The sequence below is a fragment of the Dendronephthya gigantea genome, unplaced genomic scaffold, assembly GCF_004324835.1.
Source record: "Dendronephthya gigantea isolate DGI-Jeju-01 unplaced genomic scaffold, DenGig_1.0 000022F, whole genome shotgun sequence".
In the NCBI taxonomy this organism is placed as follows: domain Eukaryota; kingdom Metazoa; phylum Cnidaria; class Anthozoa; order Malacalcyonacea; family Nephtheidae; genus Dendronephthya; species Dendronephthya gigantea.
This window is the reverse complement of record NW_021163032.1, coordinates 1,323,526-1,347,868: the sequence shown is the minus strand read 5'-3', so window position 1 is coordinate 1,347,868 and position 24,343 is coordinate 1,323,526. Positions and strand designations below refer to the sequence as shown.

Genomic DNA, 24,343 nt, shown 5'->3' with positions numbered 1-24,343 from the left:
TACTTGTGACGTGAAAACGATATGTCACTGATATCGTTTTCTGTCCCTCTGCAGAAATTTAAGATGGCGGCCGTGCGCTTGTTTTGACAACCAAAATTGATATTTAATGCACAAGTTTCTGGTTGAAGTTTGTATTAAAATTTAAAGTCATGCACATGGCTGGCTTTTTGTATCGAAATTCACTACTTTCGTTTCCAATTATTGTGTACAAAGAACCATATATATAGAGAGGATAAAAAATTAATTTCAAGTACTAAAACGTTTGTCCAGCCTGCCTTAGAACAACTTCAAAAGTGAATATTTTAAGATACTGTACCTATAGCTATGCTAGGACTGAATCAAGCTGTAACTAAGTGAACTTCGGCCAGGCAACCAATGCATTTATTATTTATATGATTAAAATATATCAGTGTGATTAGCTGTTTTACTGTTATATATTTTTCAGGTGGATACGAGAACAGCTCTCAAAGTAGACTCAATATCTGGAACTATGAAATTGATGGACATGCTTTATCATTGATGGCAAACAAAGGACCATTGTTTGAAAACGGTAATATCTTTGCGTGGTATGGAATAAAGTCGAAGGTTGAAAAAAATAATTCTATAGAATTCCAAGAAACGCCGGATGATCTACACAATTCTCGTAAGTGTAACTTGTTTATAGTATGACTGACCTTAGCTATAGAGCCGTCGTTTTCCAACTCTCAAAAACGTGGCTGCGGTATTTACCGCTTAAACATCTTTGATTTTCGTTACAACGTTATATAATGTAAAACTAGTGGGCTTTTTATCGATGCATAGCAGTGTAGAGGTCAAGGGGTTTGTTCCAATGTGGGATGTCTGGGTTTGAATACTGCATAGTGCCATTTTATTTCCAGTTTTTTTACTTTTTAAATATTTTGCGATATTTGCAAACTCCTAAAATTGAACCAGAAACGATACATTTTCGTTAGTTATTAAGGTTATTTGAGAGTCTGGTTTATTTACTGTGCACTTGTCGTTAATAAGAGTGCATGTGAGCGTTTGGTGGAAGGATGTGCCCGACCATTAATGATGTGCCCGACTGTGTACGGAAAAAAATGCGCGATGTCGTTCCTGTCAAGATCGTTTTTGCATTGCAGTTTACTAACTCCTAACGGCAGGAGCGTCGATACTGGAAGCATTTTGTAATGTAAAGTTCTCTAGGGTTATACGAGAATCTCCCAATCTTTCAATTGCCAGCCGTACGCGTCTCTTATTATCCTATTCTTATTGACTTTTCCCCAGGAACAGAGTCTATGTTTCAGATGACTTTTCCCAACGCTTCAGACGAAAACTACGTCAAGATAGAAAACGTCTTCACCTACGAAATCTCGGTCTTTTCCCTTTGTTTTTGGGCAAAATTCTCGGCTACAAATGAGTTGTCTGGAATATTTGCCTACTCCACTAAGAGTAATTCAGATGAAATCACGGTGCATTACAGTAAAAATAAATCAGATTTGGTCTTTCGTCTCGGTAATGAAACACAAATAGTAAATAAGAGGTAAGTGCAACAAAAAAATTCATATTGAACTTCTTATGTTGTGTGGTTATGGAAGCAGTTAGTTAAAAAAAAGGTTGGTCAGAATAATAAGCCTGTTGACAAAATGGTTTTGTAGATCAGACAATCTTTGCATTTGTCTCAATAATTATTTCTTTTAAGAGAAAAGGTTTTTTAAGATAGAAGGTCTTAACCCTGCATGATTCGTAGCATTTCTATTGCCTGTATTACCAAAAATCATCCACTACAGTCTGTTTCATCCTTGTAGGAATATTCAAGGTGGTTGATCATTTTGTTATTTGTATACCACCTGAAGATTCCTGCGCGCGGGATGAAACAGATTGTAGTGGGCAATTTTTGGCATTTTTATCTGCTCTATTTATATGGTATTTATAGCACTCTCTAGTTTTTCGTAAACAAAACGACATTTTTATATAAGTATAAATGTAAAGTTAAAAATATAAAATATATGTCCTTTTAAGAGAGAAGGTCTTAGCCCCTGATTCGTGGCATTTCTATTGCCTGCAATGGAGAAGCACGGATGGTTTGAACGAGATTTATCAAGATGGGAAAAAACTGGGGACGAGTGATAACGGAACTAAGGGTTACATTATACCTGCCAACGGTACCGTAGTTCTTGGACAGGAAATGGATTCTCATGGCAAGGGTTTTGATAGCAATCAAGCGTTTAAAGGAAGCCTCGCAGGGTTGAATCTCTGGAGGCAATTTTTGACAGTCAATGTTATTCAAGGAATGACATCTGGGGTCATCAATGTTAACGGAAATCTTCTCCAATGGAGAGATTTCAGAACCAAATATTTGTCTGGTAACGTGACTATGCGGAACGGATCCGAAGCAGAGATTCCAGGTATTTATTGAGATGATACACATAATTTGCGTCGTCACTCTTGCAAACGTCATTATATTATTATCTATGAATTAAAAATGACATGAAAAACAACCTCGTTCCCAGGGTATGTCGACAAAACGATTACCCGGGAAATGGTGATGAAAAACACGAAGAGGTGAATTCAACCATCACAAACCTCACTTTTTTGCCTTTCTCTCGTTTAAAAGACTATCTCCGACCACAAATCCATGCATATATTTGCATAATTCAATAGAAATTTGTTTCATTTCATATTTATACTTCAGAATATCGAGTGCAGAATCTGCGAGATGAATGGTGTGAAAAAAAGTCCAATGAAAGTTATGAAACGGTTATCTATGCCAGATTTATCCGCGGTCAGGACACGAATGGCTACAAGTGGAGATGCGTTCAGCCGGCGGCCATGTTGGATGAGAATATGTGTTACAATATCACTAAGAATTCATCCTTGTACCAAACTGAGGCAATGGAAGAAAACCTTTTGGGAATTAATTGAGAATAATCCCTTTACCTAATGCATTAGTAACTAAAATAGACTAAACTAAAGCGAGGTATGCATATATGACTAAATTAGTAAACATGCAACGCAAGATGTCAATTTCTTTATTCCTATTGAGTATTGCCGACGCTTTAATATATGATTAATGCACATTGTCACTGGCACTAACTGAATATTTATTGATTTTATTGCGTCTGTAATAAACGAAAGAATAGAAAAAGTTTAATAGTTATTTTAACGTTGTAGAAATATGTAAATATACATACATTATTAATAGTATATAGGCTTTATAGCCGGTAAACGTTCAGCATATATACATACATAAATATATATATTATATATACACTGTAATCATAATGTATCTCAATCGTCAGCCATGTGAAACCTTCGTACATTATGAATTGTATAGTGTAGTAGACGACACGAGATTGGTTAAATGAAAGTCAGTTTACTTGCTTATACGTATTCTCTCCAGGTTTTACAAAATGTAGATCTCTAGCCTGTAGGTGGCACTAAAATATTTAATAATTTTATTCATATTGTGTCTATAACAAACTACAGCTGAAAGAATTTAAAAGGTTTATAGTTATTTAAATTTGAACGTTGCAGAAATATGTAAATATACATAAAGTATTGATAATAGTATATCCAGCTGATCTGAGATCATGACGTCATAAGGCGTCTCGACAAAACTGAGTTATCATACGCCTGGTGTTATTTGTCCTTATTCTTCTAACTAATAGTATAAAGGGCTAAAAATTTAAATTCTAATTTACAGTTGGGAAAAATAGGCATGTTTCCGCCTAAATATAATAAAGTTACTTGATATTTTCGAGTGTCGAAGTCATATGCAATAAAGGAAATGATAATTCAGTTTTGTCGAAGGTCTGGCTTCTGATTGGTTGATTTTTATACCCAGATCAGCTGGATGGCGTGAGCTTTTCGTATTGTAATTATGCACCGTATTTAGTATTGTAATTATAGGCTGGAAATATGCACGAACCGCGTGAAAATATAGGGGTCTGAAACCGGGAAGTCAATGAGTTAATTCCATCCTCGTCCCCAGGGCCTAGCTCCGTTGCGCTCCACACATAGGTATGGAGAGCAACGGAGCTAGCCCCTGGGGACGAGGATGAGTTAATTCAGGACCTCTTTAAAAGGCACTTACTTTACTTTCACGATAAGCGCTTGAGTGTAGTTCATAAACAAACTCTGCTAAGGCGTTTGAGTTTGCTACAGTACGTGTGCCACTATACAAAAGCAACCACTTCCAACTCAATCACAAGAGTTTCGAAGAGCGAACGGCGCCGAAGACAACAGAACGAAAAATTAAAGATCAAGTCTCGTGGCCATGCCATTATGGTGCCGCCCGGTCGGGTAGCTTCGGCGAATTTCGGTGGAGAAGAGTGGTAAAGTCACACAAAATCTCTGCACGATAGCAATCACTGTAGCAATATGTCCGCTGACGGTCCTACCGGTCAGCGGACATTAATAAGCGAAGCACGTGATTCCTCTAGTCTTTTTTGGCACTATTTGACCAAATGCACTATGTATAGATCTGGACAACAACATGAAGGAAATATATTATTACCATTGCAAGAAATATCATACTGAAATTCGCGTACTTGCAAAGTTTAGTTGCAAAACTCTGTAAAGTTTATTTGCACTGAAACTTTGTAAAGTTTAGTTATCGCCTATAGAATGATATAAATTTAATCTATAGACTATAGCGCATTATGAGTGCATAATTAGGGTCTTTATCGGATATTTATTTTGTACACAGTCATTTCACTTTGTCATGTCATTGAATATTTTGTAAACATAACACTATTCATTTGAGTATAGTTTATAATATATTCAAATTTTACACAAAATTAACCGGTACCTATGACTATGTCTATTAAGTGTTAACCCGTTCACATTTTTGTTAACCATTCTTTTTTTAATTTGGCGTGTTGAGTTATGTAAGCATGCAGTAAAAGTTGGCTGTCATCAGTTCTGTTTTAAGATTTTAATACAGGCAGTAGCAGTTTCTGATGGAAAGGTTAACGGCATCAATAATGCATGCATGTGTTCAAAGTCGAAAATTAAGGACCTTTACGATGTCATCTGCATTTATTCAGGGCTTGTCTCGTTCAAGTCGATTTTAAAACATCCAAAACGAATCCATGACACCAGAAGTTGCCTTTTAAACACCGTGCGGTCGTTTTCATCTTTTTCAGTCTGGCGTGAAAACGTAATTGATACACGTAATAAAGCAACTAATTATTAATGATATACGTCTAAAATATTCATGCATATCATATGGCTTTTAACTTAAGAAGCTCTCGTAGTGTTAAGCTCGACCGTTAATTAATGCTTTTAGATGTGGTTTAATTATAAAAAAAATGCCTGGCAAGTATATTTTGTAAAGATCTCCTTGGATGTCAGAGACTAAAGTAGTATATATTCTGACGAAGTTCAATTTGTGAGAACGTTTCGTCTGTCATGTTTCACGCATTAATTGTCTACCCAAGCAACCACATTAATATTTGCCACCGATAATTGTAATAATGGAAACTTCTTTAACTCGATAAACGAACCCATCATCAGGACGTGTTCGCGGTTTTGCAGAATACAAGCAGGTGCTATGTATATGACTGTTTTCATTTCGTATCCTAGGTAGTCTTCATGGATGCATTTAAACGCAGGTGTCTGAGTGCTCAATTAGGTCTGACGCGCAACTTAAACATAAAATAACATACCGTCAGTCGCCAAACGTTAGCTATAAATTAAGCGTTGGCAGGATGTCGTAGGGTTTGGAGGTCTTAACTATTAGAAGACTTCTCGCCTCATAAAACCCCATCAACGTTAAAATTAAAGTGTATTGAAAAGATCGATGTTGTGGTGGAACTGTATTCCTCGACCCAAAACGCGTGGTTTTGGCATAAGTCAAGTTCTTGTAATTTCACTTCTGTTTGCACTTCTGCCTCAAAGCGAATCTTTGGATTTCTGTTTCGATGCCAACCATGAAGGTAATTTCAAGCAACGGCAAACTGCCGTGTACCTTACACATTACGACGGACGGTATATTCAGCCTGGTTCACAATTCCCTGGTTCCCTTTGTCTGGGATCACTAGTTCGCAAAATCCTTTGTCTGTCGGAAAATCAGTAATACAATGGATCCCCGATTCTTAGGAGCAAGTGTGAACCATGCCTGCCTGGTTTTCATATATCGTAATTCATCGGCGATGGCTATTGTTGGTGGTCATTGATGCATAAAATCCTTTGTCTATCGAAAAAAAACGAAGGGATCACTTATATGTCACTGATATGTTTAAGTATTGCCTTGCAGTTTCTACGCTTTTCCTCCTGTAGCTATGTCGATAAAAGTTAAATTACCTCGTCCCTGCGGCCTGCGCGGGGAAAGAACTACAGCTTGGTTTAGGGGCTGTTTCACATCAAAGGCTTAACCTGATTAGTCTTTCATTATATGCAGTTTTTGCCTCGCCTGACAGGGATAACTCGTTCTATGTAAACAGGCTCTTGTACGAGTGAAATAAGCACAAGGAGAAATCTTTTCTTCTAGGCTCAAAAAGACAAAGCCAAACGAATTTTCTTTTCAAATCTTTTTTCTCCACGCAGTTTCGCTTATGCTTCGAGTTTTGTTCTTATGCTTGTGCTTATGTCGACGCTTGTGCCGCTTGCTTCATTGCGTTTATTTGTTTTGACTTTTCAATTGTCTTTCCTTAATCCTTATGCTAATATGCTTTTGCTTATTTCATTTGAATCAGGCTTACGCCTGTATTCTAAAGGCTCACTCGCTGTTCTTATAAAATTCCATGGCAGTATTTCCCATAGAAGAGCTTGATTTTCAGTGTTTAACCTCAAATTGCACAGTAATAACAGAATTTGTACGCCACGCTCAATTAGTATATTATGATTATGAGTGACTTTTTTTTAATACAGCCCTTAGTTTCAGCACTCGATTGTATAGATATATACATTCATTATTTTTAATCCCTTTGAATGACAGGCACCCGACTCAACAGCATAATTCTGAAGAGGACGAACGCTCCAAACAAAATTCAGTGCATATTGTCGTGTGTGAAAGAGCAGTGTTGCAGATCTGTGAATTACGGGGAAAGATTACAACATGATCAGGCATGTCGCTGTGAAATGCTACACGATGTGATCGGCAATACGACAGCGGAGTTGGAAAGCAATTCATCTTACGATTATGTTTATTTGACTGCACCATTGAAGGTAAAGACAATTTCAAATGATTATAATTATTATAAATACGTTACGAATGATTTACGACGTTCAGAGAAGACACATGATGCGGTCATGCTAAATAGAAAATGAATTGCAAGAGAATGATGTTATGAGTGGCGTTTTATTGCACTAATAATGCACTCTATTTCTATATTTACATGTTACATGCATGAAAGCTATTCCGTAGAAAATTCCCGAGGAAAGCAACGCGACGTCAATAAACTCTTCAAACAAGTGGAGAGGAAAAAACTTGTCTTAAATTATTAGTCGTATTATTTTTTCACAGAAAAAAAAGTTATATAACATTGCGCGCTGTTTAGGGACAGTTTTACTGTATAAAGCCGACCCGTTCAGTTGAACGATAACATGAAACGCGATGCTAAAACCTGGCCGTAAATTTTACCGTCAAAATAACATTTCAGTACAGTGATGCAAAGTAATTTATATGCGAATCAGTTTAGTTCAACATCTGCCTTATCTGAACAACTATATTGCAACATCTGCGTGATCTGAACAATTTTATGTCAATGTTGATGTAAATTTTCCAGAGTGGCCCATGAACTCGTTTTCGCGTTCTTTTCATTTGGGCCAGTTTGAACAAACAGGATATTCATGCGGGCTTGTTATGATTGTAGTATATTTCTACCGACAAATTTCAATTTAAAACTGCGATGTCAATCCGGTTTAAAAACCCATCGGAGTCTGATCCTGGAGTCAAAATATTGGCCGGCGTTTTAATTCCCGACTGTGACCGTAAACCCTTCGTTCCGGGTGCCTAAGCCTTGGACGTGACTCCTTTTTCGTTTTCAATATTTTCATCAAGATATTTCTTTACAGGGATATGATGATAGCAGCTGTGCCAACGAAGAAGGTATGTATATTGTTTGCTTTAAAAACTGGTTGTATTTGGACAGATGCAACAGGTCAGAAATATATATATATATATGTTTAAAAATTTGTAATCCAGGCATATTTGTTTGTCAATGAATGTTCTCCGGATTTAAAATTGTTTTTTATTGAAACTTAAACTTCAATATATAAAGCTATATACACATGTAAATAATAGTACCGAGTCGAAAGCTCAATAAAAAACAATTTTAAATATAATATATATAATTTATATATATACATATATACGCAACCAAGGTCATATTCGCCGGAAAATGGCAAATACGACCATGGTCATATTCGCCGGAAAATGGCAAATACGACCATGGTCATGCATATTCGCCGGAAAATGGCAAATACGACCATGGTCATTTTCGCCGGAAAATGGCAAATACGACCATGGTCATATTCGCCAGAAAATGGCAAATACGACCATGGTCATATTCGCCGGAAAATGGCAAATACGACCATGGTCATATTCGTCGGAAAATGGCAAATACGACCATGGTCATATTCGCCGGAGAATGGCAAATAGGACCATGTTCATATTCGCCGGAAAATGGCAAATACGACCATGGTCATATTCGCCGGAAAATGGAAATACGACCATGGTCATATTCGCCGGAAAATGGCAAATACGACCATGGTCATATTCGCCGGAAAATGGCAAATACGACCATGGTCATATTCGCCGGAAAATGGCAAATACGACCATGGTCATATTCGCCGGAAAATGGCAAATACGACCATGGTCATATTCGTCGGAAAATGGCAAATACGACCATGGTCATATTCGCCGGAAAATGGCAAATATGACCATGGTCATATTCGCCGGAAAATGGCAAATACGACCATGGTCATATTCGCCGGAAAATGGCAAATACGACCATGGTCATATTCGTCGGAAAATGGCAAATACGACCATGGTCATATTCGCCGGAAAATGGCAAATACGACCATGGTCATATTCGCCGGAAAATGGCAAATACGACCAAGGTCATATTCGCTGCAAAATGGCAAATACGACCATGGTCATATTCGCCGGAAAATGGCAAATACGACCATGGTCATATTCGCCGGAAAATGGCAAATACGACCATGGTCATATTCGCCGGAAAATGGCAAATACGGCTGCTAAACAAGTTCACCTGCATGTTTTAAGAATATTCAAGTAATCCTTCCCCTGGTCGTTAGTCTCAATCAAACTCGTGTTCTTCCTTGATTTTCTTTAGCCCCGTTTACACTACAGTCAATTTATCGACACGGCACGGCTAAAATGGGTACCCGTGCCCAATTTTACTAGTTGTCAGGCTACCAAAACAAAGGCCGGGCACAGATGAAATGGGCACGGGTACCCATTTTAGCCGTGCCGTGCCAATAAATCGAGAGTAGTGTAAACGGGGCTTTGATCAGCCCAGCATTTTTATGGATAGTCTATGTTATAATTGTTCTTCTTAGATTTATTTCGTACAGACTTTGATCTGAGTTTTGAAAGCGTTCAAAACTTTACTTTGCTGGACAACAATGTGCCAGAGATGTCTGATATGACATTCATGTTTTGGATCAACACATTGAACGCTGACAAAATGACAGTTTTATCCTACGTCGTGGGCGGTACCGAAGAATTTGCATTCTCAGTTGAAAGGGAAAAGATGTACCTCAAAGTTCAACAATTGAAAAAGTATGAAGTGCATTTGTTTTGTTGAATACAGAAATTTGTATGCTAAAAGCAGGACAGGGGATCAAGCAGTCATCTGCAGGAAAATTGCCCAACGCTCAAGGAAAAATTGTCTGACTTATTAGGCAATTACCATTTTAGACTAATTCGGTGGGAATGTCCATCCCTCCCCCTGCCCTAACCTTGTACGCCTATCTATCTTTAACTTATTTCTGTAGAAAATCCAGCGCAAAAACGTAGCTCGGTGCATGCTCTTTCATTGCAGGTATTTTTTTGTCCCGCCAATCAATGACGGCTATTGGCATCATCTGGGAGTATCGTGGTCTCGGCTTGGAAACTACACTATTTTCCTTGACAGTACATTGGTCTACAGCGGAGATGGACTTGGCTCGAATGTACCATTGAAATCTGGAGGTGCTTTTGTCGTAGGTCAGAAATTGGGAAGTTCAGACGGGAATTCAGAGAGTTCATTCTCTGGCAAACTAAGCGCAGTAAATGTAAATGGTGGAGCAGATTTGCAGCTGCCGATGGCTGGCCGAAATGAAATTAAAAAACCAAAGTTGTTTGAATAAAGAAGCACTTGGAAATGTCTTTACCTGGAGTTCTCTTAAGGACAATTGTAACAGCATGGTCGTCATGGAACAGCCAAGCTCGTGTAAACCACTTCGAAAAAGTAAGTTTTGTGAAGAATGTTTAATAACCTTTACCTTTTCACCTCTTTACTTGAGTTTACCATTCCCTCGTGATTGCGTTTATCTTTACTAGAGCTTCATGAAAAGACATCGCTGTACTTCTTTTTCTCGGTCTCTTCCTTTGCGATGCTCACACCGCATGCATTCCTTTCTTACGAAACGCTAATATCAACCATAGTCATCTGAACAAAAGAGGGGTGCATTTAAACAAATTAGGTAGCTTATCTTTACAAAATAATTTTATTGAATTTTCAAATAATTTAGATAGTAATTGACATGATACCGTGTCGTTTAGAGCTGATGCTTCAGTAATTAATACGCAATCTTCGCAAACTACTAGTTCTAAAAGTCTAAACCTGCATTTACCTAAAATGAGTGGCTTTAAACTTGCATCACTTAATATTACTAGCTTAGTTAAGCATATCGATGAGTTGAGAGTCTATCTAACTGATAACATGATTGATGTATTGGCCATTAATGAGACAAGGCTTGATTCTATGGTTAGTGATAATGAAGTGCACATAAATGGCTATGAAATTGTTCGTCGGGATAGAAACACAAACGGTAGATATGGGGGAGGTGTTTGTTTTTATATTCGCAGCTGTATTAATTTTTCAGTTCGCCACGACTTGTCATTTGATCAATTGGAAAATTTGTGCATTTTAATCAACAAACCTAAATCCAAGCCTTTTCTCGTAGCAACCTGGTACAGACCACCAAATTCGACTCTGGCTAAATTTCATTTGTTTGAATCTCTATTAGAGATAATTGACGCCGAAAATATCGAGTATTATCTATTGGGTGACTTGAACTGTGATTTGAGCTCTAGTGTCTTGGATCATAGTTCAAGATTGCTCATGGATACTGCTGAATTATACAATCTTTCTCAATTGATAAATGAACCGACTCGGATTACAAGTCATTCTTCTACACTAATTGATCACATTTTTACAAACGCTCCTGATAAAGTTGTTTGCTCTGGTGTCTCTCACGTGAGTATAAGCGATCACAGTCTCATTTACGCCTTTCGAAAACTATCTGTAGGCTCATCTAGCAGAGGCCACTCCACTATTTGCTACAGAAACTTTAGAAATTTCGACTCTATTAAATTTCGTAACGATATCAGTCTCCTAGACTGGACCTATATTAATGAGTTTGAAAATCCTAATGATATGTGGCACGCTTGGAAAACTACATTCAACTCTGTTGTAGAAAAACATGCTCCGTTACGCACAAAACGTGTCAAAGCTTTCAAATCACCTTGGATTACGCCTTATTTAAAAGCCAAAATGCATGAAAGAGATATTCAAAAGATTAAAGCAGTTCGTTCCAACAATCCTTTCGATTGGTGCTTGTTTAAAAAAATGCGTAATGCTGTAAATCAAGAAATCTTTAAAGCTAAAGAAAGCTACTTCAAAAAGGCATTTTGTGAAAATAAATACAATCCAAAAAAGACCTGGAATATCATCAATGAACTTACATCTAGGAATCAAAAACGTTCTCATATTAATGAAATTGATCTGAATGGAGACATTATTAACGATTCTAATGAAATTGCTGATGCTTTTAATGAACATTTTTCTAATATTGGACCTAAACTTGCCGATAAAATATGCTCTAGTGAAACGAACCGGTCATATATCGATTTTTTACCGTCCCAAAATGATAATGTCTCTTTCCATCTTAAAGAAACTAATCAGTCATTGGTTTTCACGCTCTTATCCAGGTTGAGTAGATCAAAAGCAACAGGCTTGGATAAAATATCTTCTAGATTACTTCGAGAATGCCCAGATTTAATCGCGGAGTCGCTTACTCTTATTTTTAATCGTTCCATTTACTACAGGTATATTTCCGAATGAGTGAAATGTGCTAAAGTCGTTCCCATACACAAACAAGGAAACGGAACTGTGTCGATAACTATAGACCGATTTCGATTGTACCTGTCATTGCCAAGGTTTTCGAAAGGATTATATATGATCAATTGCAACTTTATCTATCTCAAAATAAATTGCTAACTAATTGCCAGTCAGGTTTTCGTGGTCTACATTCAACTGTTACTGCTCTTCTTGAAGCCACTAATGAATGGGCCTACAACATTGACCATGGAAATGTCAATGCTGTTATGTTCCTTGACCTCAAGAAAGCTTTTGATACTGTAGATCATGAAATTCTGCTAGGTAAACTGAATGCATACGGCATTAATGGAATTGCTGGTAATTGGTTTAGATCTTACCTTAATGGGCGGGAACAAAAGTGTTTTCTTAATGGTCATCTTTCGACTAGTCGTTTGCTTCGTTGCGGAGTACCGCAGGGCACTATATTAGGGCCAATTTTGTTTCTAATTTAAATCAATGATCTACCAAACTGCCTTTCACATTCTCGGGCTCGGATGTTTGCTGATGATACCAGCTTGACTTATGCAAGTAATAATATTGATGACATTAATTAATCATTGTTTTAACGAAGATCTTGCTAGTGTCAGTGAATGGCTCTCAGCGAACAGACTTACTTTAAATCAATCTAAAACCGAATTCATGTTAATCGGATCCTATCAAAGAATCGGTACATTTCAATCATCTCCTTCATTGGTGATTGATAATGTTCCAATTAGACAAGTCACTTTCACAAAATCTCTTGGTACATATATTGATGAAAATATGTCTTGGAAGATTCATATTAGAAAACTGTGCAAAAAAGTTGCCTCAGGTATAGGTGCTCTAAAACGTATAAGGCCTTTTGTTCCTCACTCCACACTGCGACTAATATACAACTGTTTAGTTCAACCCTACTTCGACTATTGCTCTGAGGTGTGGGATACTTGCGGTAGCACTCTCGCAGATAAACTACAAAAATTACAAAATCGAGCCGCCAGAGTTCTGACGTTTTCCAGCCATGATACAAACGCGGAATATCTGTTCGAAAAACTTGGCTGGAAAAGTCTCGCATCTCAGCGCAAAATTGCCAAAGCTACTATGGTATATAAATCGCTAAATGGTCTTGCACCAGATTATCTCTCTAAAATGTTTATTGATCGCAGTAGAATAACAAATTTCACGTTGAGAGACACCAATCGCAAATTAGCAGTACCGCAACCACGTACAAATTATTTGAAAAATAGCTTCAGCTATAGTGGTGCGGTGCTATGGAATTCTCTACCTAATGAACTACGACATGTTAATTCTTTGCGTAAATTCAGATCTGAATGCAACAGTTTTATTCGATAATTCCTTTTTATCTTAATTAAATTCACGGCACTAATGGAAAACAGGTATCTTACTTGTATTATAACTTGTATATGTATATGTATGTGTGTTCGCTTTTCTTGTATTTTACTTCATTTTTGTAAATCCTGATTAGTCTACCGTGATTAAATAAAAGTTTCAGTTCAGTTCAGTTCAGTTCGGAATTGGGAGTAACGTCTGCATGCATGTATTAAAAAAGCTTACTCGCACACAATTACTGAAAACAAAGCTCTTATTCGAGATTTACCAGTGAATGAGTTTGACATGAAAATGAGTATAGTGACCTTTTTCCCTCAATAAGTTTGGGTGCGAGAGAGCTTTAAAATACAAACGTAGGTCATGCGCGCGCAGGTGTTTGTCTGCGGGGGGTTGTGAATGCATAAAATGCATAAAATTACCATTGAAATTAATTCACTTTTCCCAATTATATTTAACCGGCAATTAAGTTCTTGAGCACCAAATTTACTTAAAAAATATATCAGACCTTTACATCGTAAGCGCGAAAGATGCTTTGAAAAATTATAACTGGTCTTGGTTAACTTTTTTTAGACCCGAGGTATGACATTGTCACAAAACCATCACAAAACAATCGGTCCGTCCATAACATAACATATGAAGAACGACTCGATGGTTTCACAATCACAGCGTGGGTAAAATATGAGAAGAACGCGTCGCTGAAACTGAACGCAGAACTTCAGAAATTTCTTGACTACAAAAATGATTCAGGGACCAGCTTGCTCTCATTTTATCTTACGGCTGAAAGTCTCGCGTTGGAAATAGATGGAGGTGAAAAAAGGCAAGTCGCTACGAGAAATTATATCACTTCATGAGATTTTTTTAGATTTTAGTTCCAATGAGCAAACTTGCTTTACTTATGCATACTGAAAGGAAGCCGATTGCCCTAACGAAAGGTTGCCGTTTTCCTAATGTAAATTCTAACATTGATTTACTCAGTCGTATAGCTACTCGTAGTGATTCATTACAAGGTAATTTAAAAACTGACGAAAAAGCAATCCAGCTTTTACTGTAGACGTTTTTATACGTAGCTATAAATGTTTACAACCTCTAGAGAAGCAAGGATTCCATGGTTTTGGAACGAATCTCCAGCGTACTGGCACCATATTGCTACCACATGGTCAAGTGATACAGGACACTGGAAGATATATCTAGATGGTTCATTGGTCTCCATTATGCATGATGTAGCTACAAATATTATCATTCCTGCAGGAAGACAACTTTACTTCCAATTAAGTAAGATTCATTCTTATTTTAAACTTCGCTATGAAATTCTTTATCGCAATAGAAATTTAAGATGGCGGCCGCGCGGTTGTTTTGACAACCAAAATTGATATTTAATGGACAGGTTTTTGGTCGAAATTAGTTATTAAAATCCTAAATTAAGAACAGAAAAACCGAACATACTCAACAAATAGCACAACTTGGAAGTCACAAGGCTGACTTTCTGTTTCGAAATTCACCACTTTCGTGTCCAATTATTGTGTACAAAGAATCCTATGGAGGATAAAACAGGTTATCACATGACAGGTACAATACATGCTACATCAATGAGCACTGGATTAGTTTTCTATTGATCCTTTTACTTGGAAGTCGGAGGCCTGGGGCGAAAATGAGTATTGGAACAGATTTAACTAATCTCAAGGACTAAAGCGTTTGTCCAGCCTGCTTTAGAACAACTTCAAAAGTGAATGATTTTGAGATACCTATATATAGCTATGATAGGACTGGATCAAGCTGTAACTAAGTGAACTTTGACCAAGGAGCCAGTGCTATTAAGATTAAAATTTATCAGTGTGATTAGCTGTTTTACTGTGTATGTTTTTCAGATGGATACGAGAACAGCTCTCAAAGTAGACTCAATATCTGGAACTATGAAATTGATGGACATGCTTTATCATTGATGGCAAACAAAGGACCATTGTTTGAAAACGGTAATGTCTTTGCGTGGTATGGAATAAAATCGAAGGTTGAAAAAGATAATTCTATAGAATTCCAAGAAACGCCGGATGATCTACACAATTCTCGTAAGTGTAACTTGTTTATAGTATGACTGAGAGCTGTCGTTTTCCAACTCTCAAAATTTGTTAAAAATCGACACAGACCGGACGCGATGCGGCAACGCGACGCGAATTTTCAATTTTCAGAAGCTTATAAATCAAATTCTGGAATCAAAATTTGGAATCTATGGACGCTAGAGCAGTCAAAATTAGTTAAGTAATTAAAATCGTTAAGTAATCTACAAGAATATTATGATAGGTTATCATAGGTAGGAATATTATGATAGCTAGGTCGTGTCGCGTTAGCAAATTGCGCTCAGTTCAGTGTGTGGGCGAGTTCCTCAGTTTATAGTTCAATGCAGTTGATTGCACTCCGGTCGAAAAGGCCTCTGAACTTTTAAGGGAAAATGGTTGTAAGGGCCTGTAACCACCAACCATATCTAATATTTCAGGGCACATTCGCACACCCGGGGCACATCAGAGCCATTTTACGATAGAAAATATATAGACACCGCGGCTTAAATTAATCCCAAACACTAGCGCATTATACGATATTATTTAAAGTTCCTACTTGATTGCTCGCAAATACTCGTATAAATGACTCAAAATTCGCTGTGGGATGTCGCTGCTGTCCAGATTGTTTTTGCATTGCAATTTGCTAACGCCAGGACCGTCGATGCTGGAAACCATTTTGTAATTTAAAATCGCGAAGCGTAATCATACGAGAACTTCCCAATCTTTCAATGGCCAGCCGTATTTTATTATCCTAAACTTACTGACTTTTTCCTCAGGAACAGAGTCTATGTTTCAGATGACTTTTCTTGAGGCTTCAAAAGAAAACTACGTCAAGATAGAAAACGTCTTTACCTACCAAATCTCGGTCTTTTCCCTTTGTTTTTGGGCGAAATTCCCGGCTACAAATGAGGTGTCTAGCATATTTGCCTACTCCACTAAGAGTAATTCAGACGAAATCTGGGTGCATTACGATAAAAAGGAATCAGATTTGGTCTTTTTTCTCAATTATGATTCTTCGCGTGTGGTGGATAAGAGGTTTGTGAAATAAATCCTATAATATAATATTGATTACTGCATTATATACCATACTATAGTAGTTAGTAGAACGAATTTAATAAATAAATTAATTAAGTCTTAAATTGAATATATTTACTATATTAAATCGTGTATGTTAAAAAATCATTTATCCTTTTAAGAGAGAAGGTGTTGACCCCTGATTCGTGGCATTTCTATTGCCTGCAGTGGAGAAGCACGGATGGTTTGCACGAGATATATCAAGATGGGAAAAAACTGGGGACGAGTGATAACGGAACCAAGGATTACATTATACCTGCCAACGGTACCGTAGTTCTTGGTCAGGAAATGGATTCTCATGGCGGGGGTTTTCAAAGTCATCAAGCGTTTAAAGGAAGCCTCGCAGGGTTGAATCTCTGGAGGCAATTTTTGACAGTCAATGTTATTCAAGGAATGGCATCTGGGGTCATCAATGTTAACGGAAATCTTCTCCAATGGAGAGATTTCAGAACCAAACATTTGTTTGGTAACGTGACTATACGGAACGGATCCGAAGCAGAGATTCCAGGTATTCATGTGGCACACGTGCACACTTGTTAAGTTCATCTTGCATGTCATTATGATATTCTTATATTATAAACGTGGATTACGAAACGGTAGCGAATATGTAGAGATCACCTCCAGTAACTTTAACAACTGTATACTGTATAGCAAAAAATGAGAAGAAGGAAAACGCAACTATATGTTAAGTGGTGAACTTATAACCATCGTCCATCAAAAATGATATAACCTCTTTGCCTTTCTCCCTTTCAAAAGACCACGTATACATACCGTAGTAACTTGCGTATCAGTAGAAACTTTATTCTCAGTTTGGTTGTAAATCGCATGTTTGTGTCATGGTTGCAAATATTCCCTTCTCGTCAGAATCGAAGACTTAAACCTTCCTCGTTTTAACCTTTACTACAGTATATCTGTGTTTACTTCAGTAGAAATTGGTTTTTATTTTTGATTTATACTTCAGAATATCGAGTACAGCATCTGCGAGATGAATGGTGTGAAAAAAAGTTCAAAGAAACCGTTATCTATGCCAGATTTATCCGCGGTCAGGGCACGAATGGCTACAAGTGGAGATGCGTTCAGCCGGCGGCCATGTTGGATGAGAATATGTGTTACAATATCACTAAGAATTCATCCTTGAACCAAACTAAGGCAATGGAAGAAAACCTTTTGGGAATTAATTGAGAATAATCCCTTTACCATAACATTACAGAAGAAAGCCCAAATAAAGAAGTTATATCGCCGTAATGCATTATATATTAAACTGAAATAGATTAAGTTAAGACTAAAAATGTGAATAAATAAATATGCAATGCGCAATGTTATTTACTCACTATACACCACGGCGATTTCTGGCTGAAATGTCAATACACTAAACGTTCGTTCGATTGGAATGTGTCCACGATAACCACGTTGTAGAAATACGTACGTAGATATGCAGTGTTCAAAAAATATATATTCATGATTGTAAATATATTCATTACTTTGTCAATCAGCTCACAGAGTTCAAGCCGGCAAAACAAAAACGTATCCTAAAGGATGAGATGAAGCTGTGTCATTTGTCTCAAGTAAAGAAGTTGTATACCTATGCAGTTTAGCCTGTCTTTTTTTCTTCTATTCGTGATTCGTGCAACACTAATAAGCTCAATGAAGCTACGAGTTAATAAGTTACTACAGTTTACATTGCCAATAGTAAGCTAGGCAATCCGTCGGTTTGGTATTCTTGTTGCCACAGTAACATGTGTACACGTCATCGTCCTCACTTGCTGGGATCAAGTAGCGAACATCGGCTGTATGTTCAAGCGTTGTTGAGCAAGTCACCGCAACTGTCACGCGTTCCTAAAGCGTGAAAAGTCTACCTCAACACAATGTATGTATTATATCTTTTAAGAGCCAAAAGATTGCGTTTTGTTCACACAGTGCTACCCGGGAAATAGCTGTTAATTGACGTGTTAATTCTAAATTTAGAAAGACGGAAACAGAAGTCTTGACAATCTTGGCAATCTATACTTTTATCGAACTCTTTATTTTTGACAAGCTTCGTCCAAAAACGGCATTATGCTGGGCCACGGGGGTTCACAGCCGGAAAATATAAAGCTCTGCTTTTTTAACCGTTTGATCTTAAAATTACACAAGACAGCCGCTGACAATAAGAGCCAGCACAAGTGGAAGCACCCTCGCTCATTTACAAACTCGAACCTGCCCGAGTATCCCCCCCCCCCCCTTCATACCTCGAAACGTCTCGGTACATTCACAGTTATGGCTGTGTTATTTTGGCTTTTTCTCGCTTGTCTAAGAAGGCACTTTGGCTTCCCTTCCTCCACTCTGATTCTTTCAATCTGGAAAAACAGACAGACATTCGAATTAACGATGAATGTGTTAAGTAAAGTACAAATTCAAGTCAGTGGTCTAAATGAAATCTAAATAAGAGGGACTCGATAACTCTGAGCATACTTTCACCTAAAAAATTGAGTGAATACTCGTTCGCAACGGAAGCCGAAGCGAAGGCCGCTGGCTTTCAGGGGACAGCTCGAGCGGAAGGCCCAGGACAGGAGGGGATGGCGTTCTCTGGTGGACGACCTATGTTCCGTACGGAACGATAGGAACTAATATACTCGTTTTATTAAAACCACGGTAAAGATTTCAGCCTGAAAATCACTTAGAGCAGTCAAGTTCAACCAAATATTGTAATGTCACTCCTCAATCATGTTTACACTACCGTTGCATTTGTCTCCTGTATTTGGCGTGAAATATTTGTTTCTGTTTGCTACAAAGAAAAATCTGTATATTAGGCTTGTAAATGAACTTTTATTCGGTTGTTTTTGGCCACAAAATAATGAAACGAACCACAAATGACCTTCATTTGATGTTTACACTTTACATATATGATGATAACAGGTTAACAGCCTGACGATTTATGCTGTATGTCTGTTGTCAAGAAATTTTTATCTTAGGCATACCATTCTTGTAAATCGGCAATGTAATTTAACCACATCTGCAATGCATAGAGCTATAATACGCAAAAGTCCAGTATACTTGCTTCGTCCAGTGTTGTGTGGTTATAGTTTTAGTTTGGTACAGCGCGACGTCTTGGCGCAAAAATTATGGCGGGGTAAATTTCAGCTCAAAACTCTGACCTCCGAAACATTTACCGTGTAAAGGAAAGCGCCGCCCTTTTTCTCATACTAACTCTCCTGACGAGGCCCTTAGGTCGAAACGTCGAGAAGTGTTTAGTTTATTTTAGGCAGTTGTTATACCACATGCTTCCTGGTTATATTGAAAGCGCCCTTAGATTAAGATTAGGATTAAGATTAAGATTAAGGCAGCAATCACGACTTACGTTATAATGTCTCTCCAAACTTTGTTCTGTCTTTTTATACACCGCATCAAATCCGTCACCCTAATAATAATATATGAACTCATTATTTTAAATTTTCAATTGAGAAATAAATAAATTTAGGCTTAGCCCAAAATGTTACCATAGAGAAATCGCTTAACGATTATATGTACTCTGTACCAAGTTTTCTAGAACGTGTGGATCTCTGGCTCTGCCTTTTTTTCACTATAGACACGATATTGTACGCTGCAGGTGTGTGTGATTGGTCGTCATTTGAAAGCTCATTTCAACGTGTTTAGTAGTCAAATTTATCACGTAACAATACCTACCGAATTTGGCTGTCCACCATTGACAGTTCTTGAATCATTATCCTGAAATTCATTAAAAAAACGTACGAGTTAATAAGCAAATGAGTGGCTTGAAATGAACATTTGATAAACCCACCATTTGATTTCTCAAATCTTTGATGCTCTTTTCTAACTTTGCCTTCAAGTCGTTTATAACTTCTGTAAAGTTTTGACGAATTGCATGACCTATAGAAAAATAATATTATCATTTCATATCACCGCTTTTTGTCTGAAGTAAAATGGGCTAAGTCTTGTTAAAGGATAACGTAAGGCGTTTTCTTTCAGTCTCTGCGACTTATGACAGTCTTTTCAGCCATCTATCTTGAACAGAACCGAAAATATTGTAAAATGTATGTTTTCAATCGATTATATCATAAGAATATACTTTCTTGCTATAGAATATACTATGGAATTCAACCCACTGATTCAAACCCAGGGTTTTCGTCTTGGTATGCAATTGAAATGACAAAAAATCAACTATACTTTAGTAGCATTTCAAATCTTGACTACTTATTTATAGTCACCAATGTTTAAAGACCACGACTGGGAAAAATTGGCCCAATTAGTTTCTCAATAATAAGGCAAGGTAAGCAAGATATATAGATGTTTTGGAACTGAAAGGTATTGAACAAGGGATTGGAACGGGAGCCCCCCAGAAGTTTATTGATTCTGCTTTTGTTTTTAGGTAAGTAAAGTACCGATATCCAGTGTATTTAAGATCAGTGGGAACAATTTGTGGGTGAAATGATAGTTATGATACAATAACTTCTAAATATATTTCTGTTTAAATATATCTCTACTCGAGCTCTATGAAACCCTTAATCAACTTATCTTAAAACAAGTTAACGGTAAAAGCACTTTTAAGCTTGATAAAGGGTGAAAGCAGAGATTACCCTTGATATAGTTCTTGTTGTTCGTGCACTGACATTCGGTATTCGCGTTGTTCAGCACTTGATACAAAACATAAAAGCTGATAGCTGACGATAAAACCCCGACAACAATCACAGCCACCAGATATGACGTTTTCTCATAACAATATCTGTGGGTTTTAGTTTGAGATGATTGTGAAGTAGGAACGCGCGCCTCGTTTCTTCTCGTTGCAGGGTAATCATGACGAGTCATGTATCTCCCCGTATCTCTGCGATTTTCGTCAAATAATATTGCGTTCTTGGTATGATTGCCTCCGTTTCGCACGTTCATTTGATTGTTTTAGTGTTCACCGCGCTGATGGCTATCATTCGACGGAAGAGTTACCGACTGAACTGTCTTTGGAAGCACCCCAATTGTTCGAGAAAAACAGTGTATTTCTATACTCAAATCTCGAGTAGTTTCTCAAAATTTTGCTTAGACGCGCACGACTAATATAGTTAAAAAAGAAACCACTTGTGTAACATGAGCTTATAATCGCTGTTTAAAAAGTTCATCGCAAATTATGTTGATTTTCATTGAATAAATTATGTTAATTTTTTATACCAACTAAATTGAGTGAAATTTGAAAGTAATAAGAAATAACGAATGTGATTTAAATATTTTCAGCTGGTAAAAAGGTAGCAGGTAATAGAGGAACCGTTTGGTCATCACTCTACATACCACTCCACTGTTGACGATCTTTCCAAAGTAAATTACTAAATAGTTTAGTTGTATTTTTCAGTTTAATAGGTACTTAATAAGTTAACAGAAAGTTGTGTTTTTGGTGCAGAGGAAGTAAAGTTTAAAAATGCTCTGCAAAATTCAAATACTTTACTTGACATCTAAATAGGGTAAAATCTTGAATTTGTTTGAATTGCAGAGGAGTGAACATCCTGAAATTCAGAGAAGGTCTTTAGGAATAAATCTCTGGGGTAGGTTTTCAATAACAATCTAAATGCCCAATTCAAAATCTGAAATGCATGAATTTTGTTTTGTAGTAACTCCTAAATATGTCTCCTTATCCTTATTCTTAATTCATATACAAATACAATATCTAATTATCAGTTCATTTCTTTTCTTTGACTTTGCTAAAATTATCCTCAATGTTTCTAATAGCTTCATTTAGCGTTGCTATCTGTTCAGTCTGTTTTTCAACACAAAGTCCAAGTTCTTCCACTTTTTTTTGCAAATTTTGAAAGTTTTCTTGATGTTTATCTTCTTCGCGGCTTTCACCTCGCTTCTGTCTTCTGTACTCGGCATATAAAAGAGCAACTCCGATACCAAACACAACTACCTCACCAAGCATTTCTGCTCCCAAATCAACAGCTGCATTTTCCTTTAAAGGCTCCACTTGTATTTTTCCTTTGTGGCCCATGAGTCTCATTCTTATGTGAAATTCCAGGCGATGGTATGCTACAGAGAAATGTGCATTAGTTTGTAATTTTCAGTTTCTTTATGTTCTCCCACAATGTGTTGCATGTAGGGAATATAAGTACCATTGTCAAAATGGAGGGAACCCACAAACAAGTTTATTATAGATTGTAGCTTGATTGTAGTATTTTAAAAGGAGAGGGTGAAGTGGGGTGCTAAACCTTCTACCAATGTTCCTTGTTAATTACCCACAATAATTTCAAATCATTGCATTTTACCATGAGTGCTGATAACACCAGCAGATACAGAATCCTACAGCTATCTGCCATTGTGCCTGTCATTTCAAATTACATTTCATCCTTCTAAAACCACTATAGATACAACCTGGAGTTACAATCTGCAAGCCAGCATGTACTTGTGCCTACAAAAGTTTCCTTTTTGTGCTCTTGAGTCTTGCTGAGGTAAAATGAATGTGCCCTTTTCTACAATTCTGCCCCTGCTGCCCTGAACTGCCCCCAGTGCCTCTGCATACAAGGTGTATGCCTATAACCCCTAATTGGTATTTTGTATGACAGGTATACAAAATACCTGCATGGTCATAGTTCATATTGTTTGCATTTTAAAAATTTTTGTACTTCCATTGACTCAGCTATTTGTTTTTAAAATAACATTGCAATGATAACAGAATAAATACTGTACTTGAAAATTTTATAATGATAGCAAATTGCTGGCGTTTATACTATTAAAGTGGTACTTAAGGGAGGAACCATCCTACGCATTACGCGTTTGACAAGGCCACAAAAATGAATTCCTGCCCACATATATGACTTAAATTCAGCCGTGCATGCAACGACGATAAATCACTAATGATCTTATTCTTATTCAATACAAATCGTTTACCTTGACCGGGATAATAACAAAGATATTTCTTAAATATTTCACTTTCTTTTGCCCCCCTTTTGATAACATTTGCTACAGGTTTTGCCGATTGTTTAATAGCTAATGAAGCCAGTTTAAAAAGAGGAAGTGCTGCTACCATGTTTCACTCTTTGAAGTATACACAATGTTGATATTAAAATATTGCTCAAGAATTGCCGAAGAACTTCAATAACATTAGCCTAAGCCTAATAATGTCCTTCTAGATCTCTTCGTCTTCGATGACACTGTTCACACAACTCTTCCCTGCGTTTTGCCAGTTTTGACTTATTTCATCATCAAACTGACAAAACTGAGGTTACTTTTAGTATGAAACAGGAACGTGACGATTCGTGGGCGTATCAGTATTTTTTACATTTACGGCCATTTACGGGCGTGTGAAGCCATGGGTGTAAGTTTTCACAACACGAAAATTTGTCTTTTTGTGTAAGATGCCTAAAAAGGAACTTAATTTCGGTATTAAATCTTGTTTTTCGAAAACCAAAAATGTTAGGTTCAAAGGAACTATTTTAATACTGAGTACACGACCGCAGTTTTCCTGGTAGAGCACACAGAACAATGAACATGAACTCAATGGTGACTTTACTCTCTCAATGGTACTCTACTGAACGTTTTAAGATCAAACTGTGTTTGTATGTAACGCCTGTATGTAATCTGGTCCAGGTCAATGTTATCTTG

At 37.2% G+C, this 24,343-nt stretch overlaps 5 protein-coding genes across 6 annotated transcripts in view; 3 read left to right on the top strand and 2 right to left on the bottom strand.

Annotated features, from left to right (window-relative positions):
• LOC114522249 (neuronal pentraxin-1-like) overlaps positions 1-3,056 on the top strand; it is a 29,039-nt gene extending 25,983 nt beyond the window's left edge. Inside the window, exons 1-4 of one of the 2 annotated variants that reach the window (XM_028542896.1) lie at positions 453-643; positions 1,267-1,522; positions 2,002-2,387; positions 2,675-3,056. In XM_028542896.1, the coding sequence (XP_028398697.1) occupies positions 520-643; positions 1,267-1,522; positions 2,002-2,387; positions 2,675-2,904 (996 nt within the window). In that variant the 5' untranslated portion in view covers positions 453-519 and the 3' untranslated portion in view covers positions 2,905-3,056. Of the gene's footprint in view, positions 1-452; positions 644-1,266; positions 1,523-2,001; positions 2,388-2,674 lie in introns of those variants that run through there. The other variant, XM_028542894.1, reaches the window with a different exon arrangement.
• Positions 3,057-5,629: 2,573 nt separating this feature from the next.
• LOC114522371 (sushi, von Willebrand factor type A, EGF and pentraxin domain-containing protein 1-like) lies at positions 5,630-10,302 on the top strand. The gene is made up of 5 exons (XM_028543041.1): positions 5,630-5,921; positions 6,923-7,152; positions 8,002-8,035; positions 9,511-9,733; positions 9,996-10,302. The coding sequence occupies exons 1-5, from the start codon at positions 5,786-5,788 to the stop codon at positions 10,300-10,302; spliced, it is 930 nt and encodes a 309-aa protein (XP_028398842.1). The 5' UTR covers positions 5,630-5,785.
• LOC114522248 (sushi, von Willebrand factor type A, EGF and pentraxin domain-containing protein 1-like) lies at positions 10,273-17,992 on the top strand. Its single transcript, XM_028542893.1, has 6 exons — positions 10,273-10,403; positions 14,214-14,915; positions 15,509-15,706; positions 16,471-16,729; positions 16,891-17,276; positions 17,730-17,992. Exons 2-6 carry the CDS (start codon positions 14,717-14,719, stop codon positions 17,948-17,950), a joined length of 1,263 nt encoding a protein of 420 aa, XP_028398694.1. The 5' UTR covers positions 10,273-10,403; positions 14,214-14,716; the 3' UTR covers positions 17,951-17,992.
• A 416-nt stretch (positions 17,993-18,408) lies between these two features.
• Positions 18,409-21,819, bottom strand: LOC114522250. Its single transcript, XM_028542897.1, has 7 exons — positions 21,343-21,819; positions 20,547-20,635; positions 20,432-20,473; positions 20,106-20,165; positions 19,485-19,532; positions 18,997-19,104; positions 18,409-18,604 (listed from the first exon to the last, which is right to left on the bottom strand). The coding sequence occupies exons 1-7, from the start codon at positions 21,647-21,649 to the stop codon at positions 18,437-18,439; spliced, it is 822 nt and encodes a 273-aa protein (XP_028398698.1). The 5' UTR covers positions 21,650-21,819; the 3' UTR covers positions 18,409-18,436.
• Positions 21,820-22,147: 328 nt separating this feature from the next.
• On the bottom strand, positions 22,148-24,170 carry LOC114522155 (optic atrophy 3 protein homolog). Its single transcript, XM_028542784.1, has 2 exons — positions 23,630-24,170; positions 22,148-22,771 (listed from the first exon to the last, which is right to left on the bottom strand). Exons 1-2 carry the CDS (start codon positions 23,766-23,768, stop codon positions 22,425-22,427), a joined length of 486 nt encoding a protein of 161 aa, XP_028398585.1. The 5' UTR covers positions 23,769-24,170; the 3' UTR covers positions 22,148-22,424.
• Between the last annotated feature and the right edge of the window lie 173 nt (positions 24,171-24,343).

Coding starts and splice junctions, on each gene's coding strand:
- LOC114522371 (XM_028543041.1), top strand. CDS start 5,786: ATGTTGTGGTGGAACTGTATTCCTCGACCCAAAACGCGTGGTTTTGGC. Junction 5,922..6,922: donor TTTCGATGCCAACCATGAAG/GTAATTTCAAGC, acceptor TTTGAATGACAG/GCACCCGACTCAACAGCATA. Junction 9,734..9,995: donor AAAGTTCAACAATTGAAAAA/GTATGAAGTGCA, acceptor CTTTCATTGCAG/GTATTTTTTTGTCCCGCCAA.
- LOC114522248 (XM_028542893.1), top strand. CDS start 14,717: ATGTTTACAACCTCTAGAGAAGCAAGGATTCCATGGTTTTGGAACGAA. Junction 15,707..16,470: donor GGATGATCTACACAATTCTC/GTAAGTGTAACT, acceptor CTTTTTCCTCAG/GAACAGAGTCTATGTTTCAG. Junction 16,730..16,890: donor TCGCGTGTGGTGGATAAGAG/GTTTGTGAAATA, acceptor TATCCTTTTAAG/AGAGAAGGTGTTGACCCCTG.
- LOC114522250 (XM_028542897.1), bottom strand. CDS start 21,649: ATGAACGTGCGAAACGGAGGCAATCATACCAAGAACGCAATATTATTT. Junction 19,533..20,105: donor GTTTGGAGAGACATTATAAC/GTAAGTCGTGAT, acceptor TTTTCTTTGTAG/CAAACAGAAACAAATATTTC. Junction 19,105..19,484: donor TACAGGAGACAAATGCAACG/GTAGTGTAAACA, acceptor CTGTTTTTCCAG/ATTGAAAGAATCAGAGTGGA.
- LOC114522155 (XM_028542784.1), bottom strand. CDS start 23,768: ATGGTAGCAGCACTTCCTCTTTTTAAACTGGCTTCATTAGCTATTAAA. Junction 22,772..23,629: donor TTGTTATTATCCCGGTCAAG/GTAAACGATTTG, acceptor ATTTCTCTGTAG/CATACCATCGCCTGGAATTT.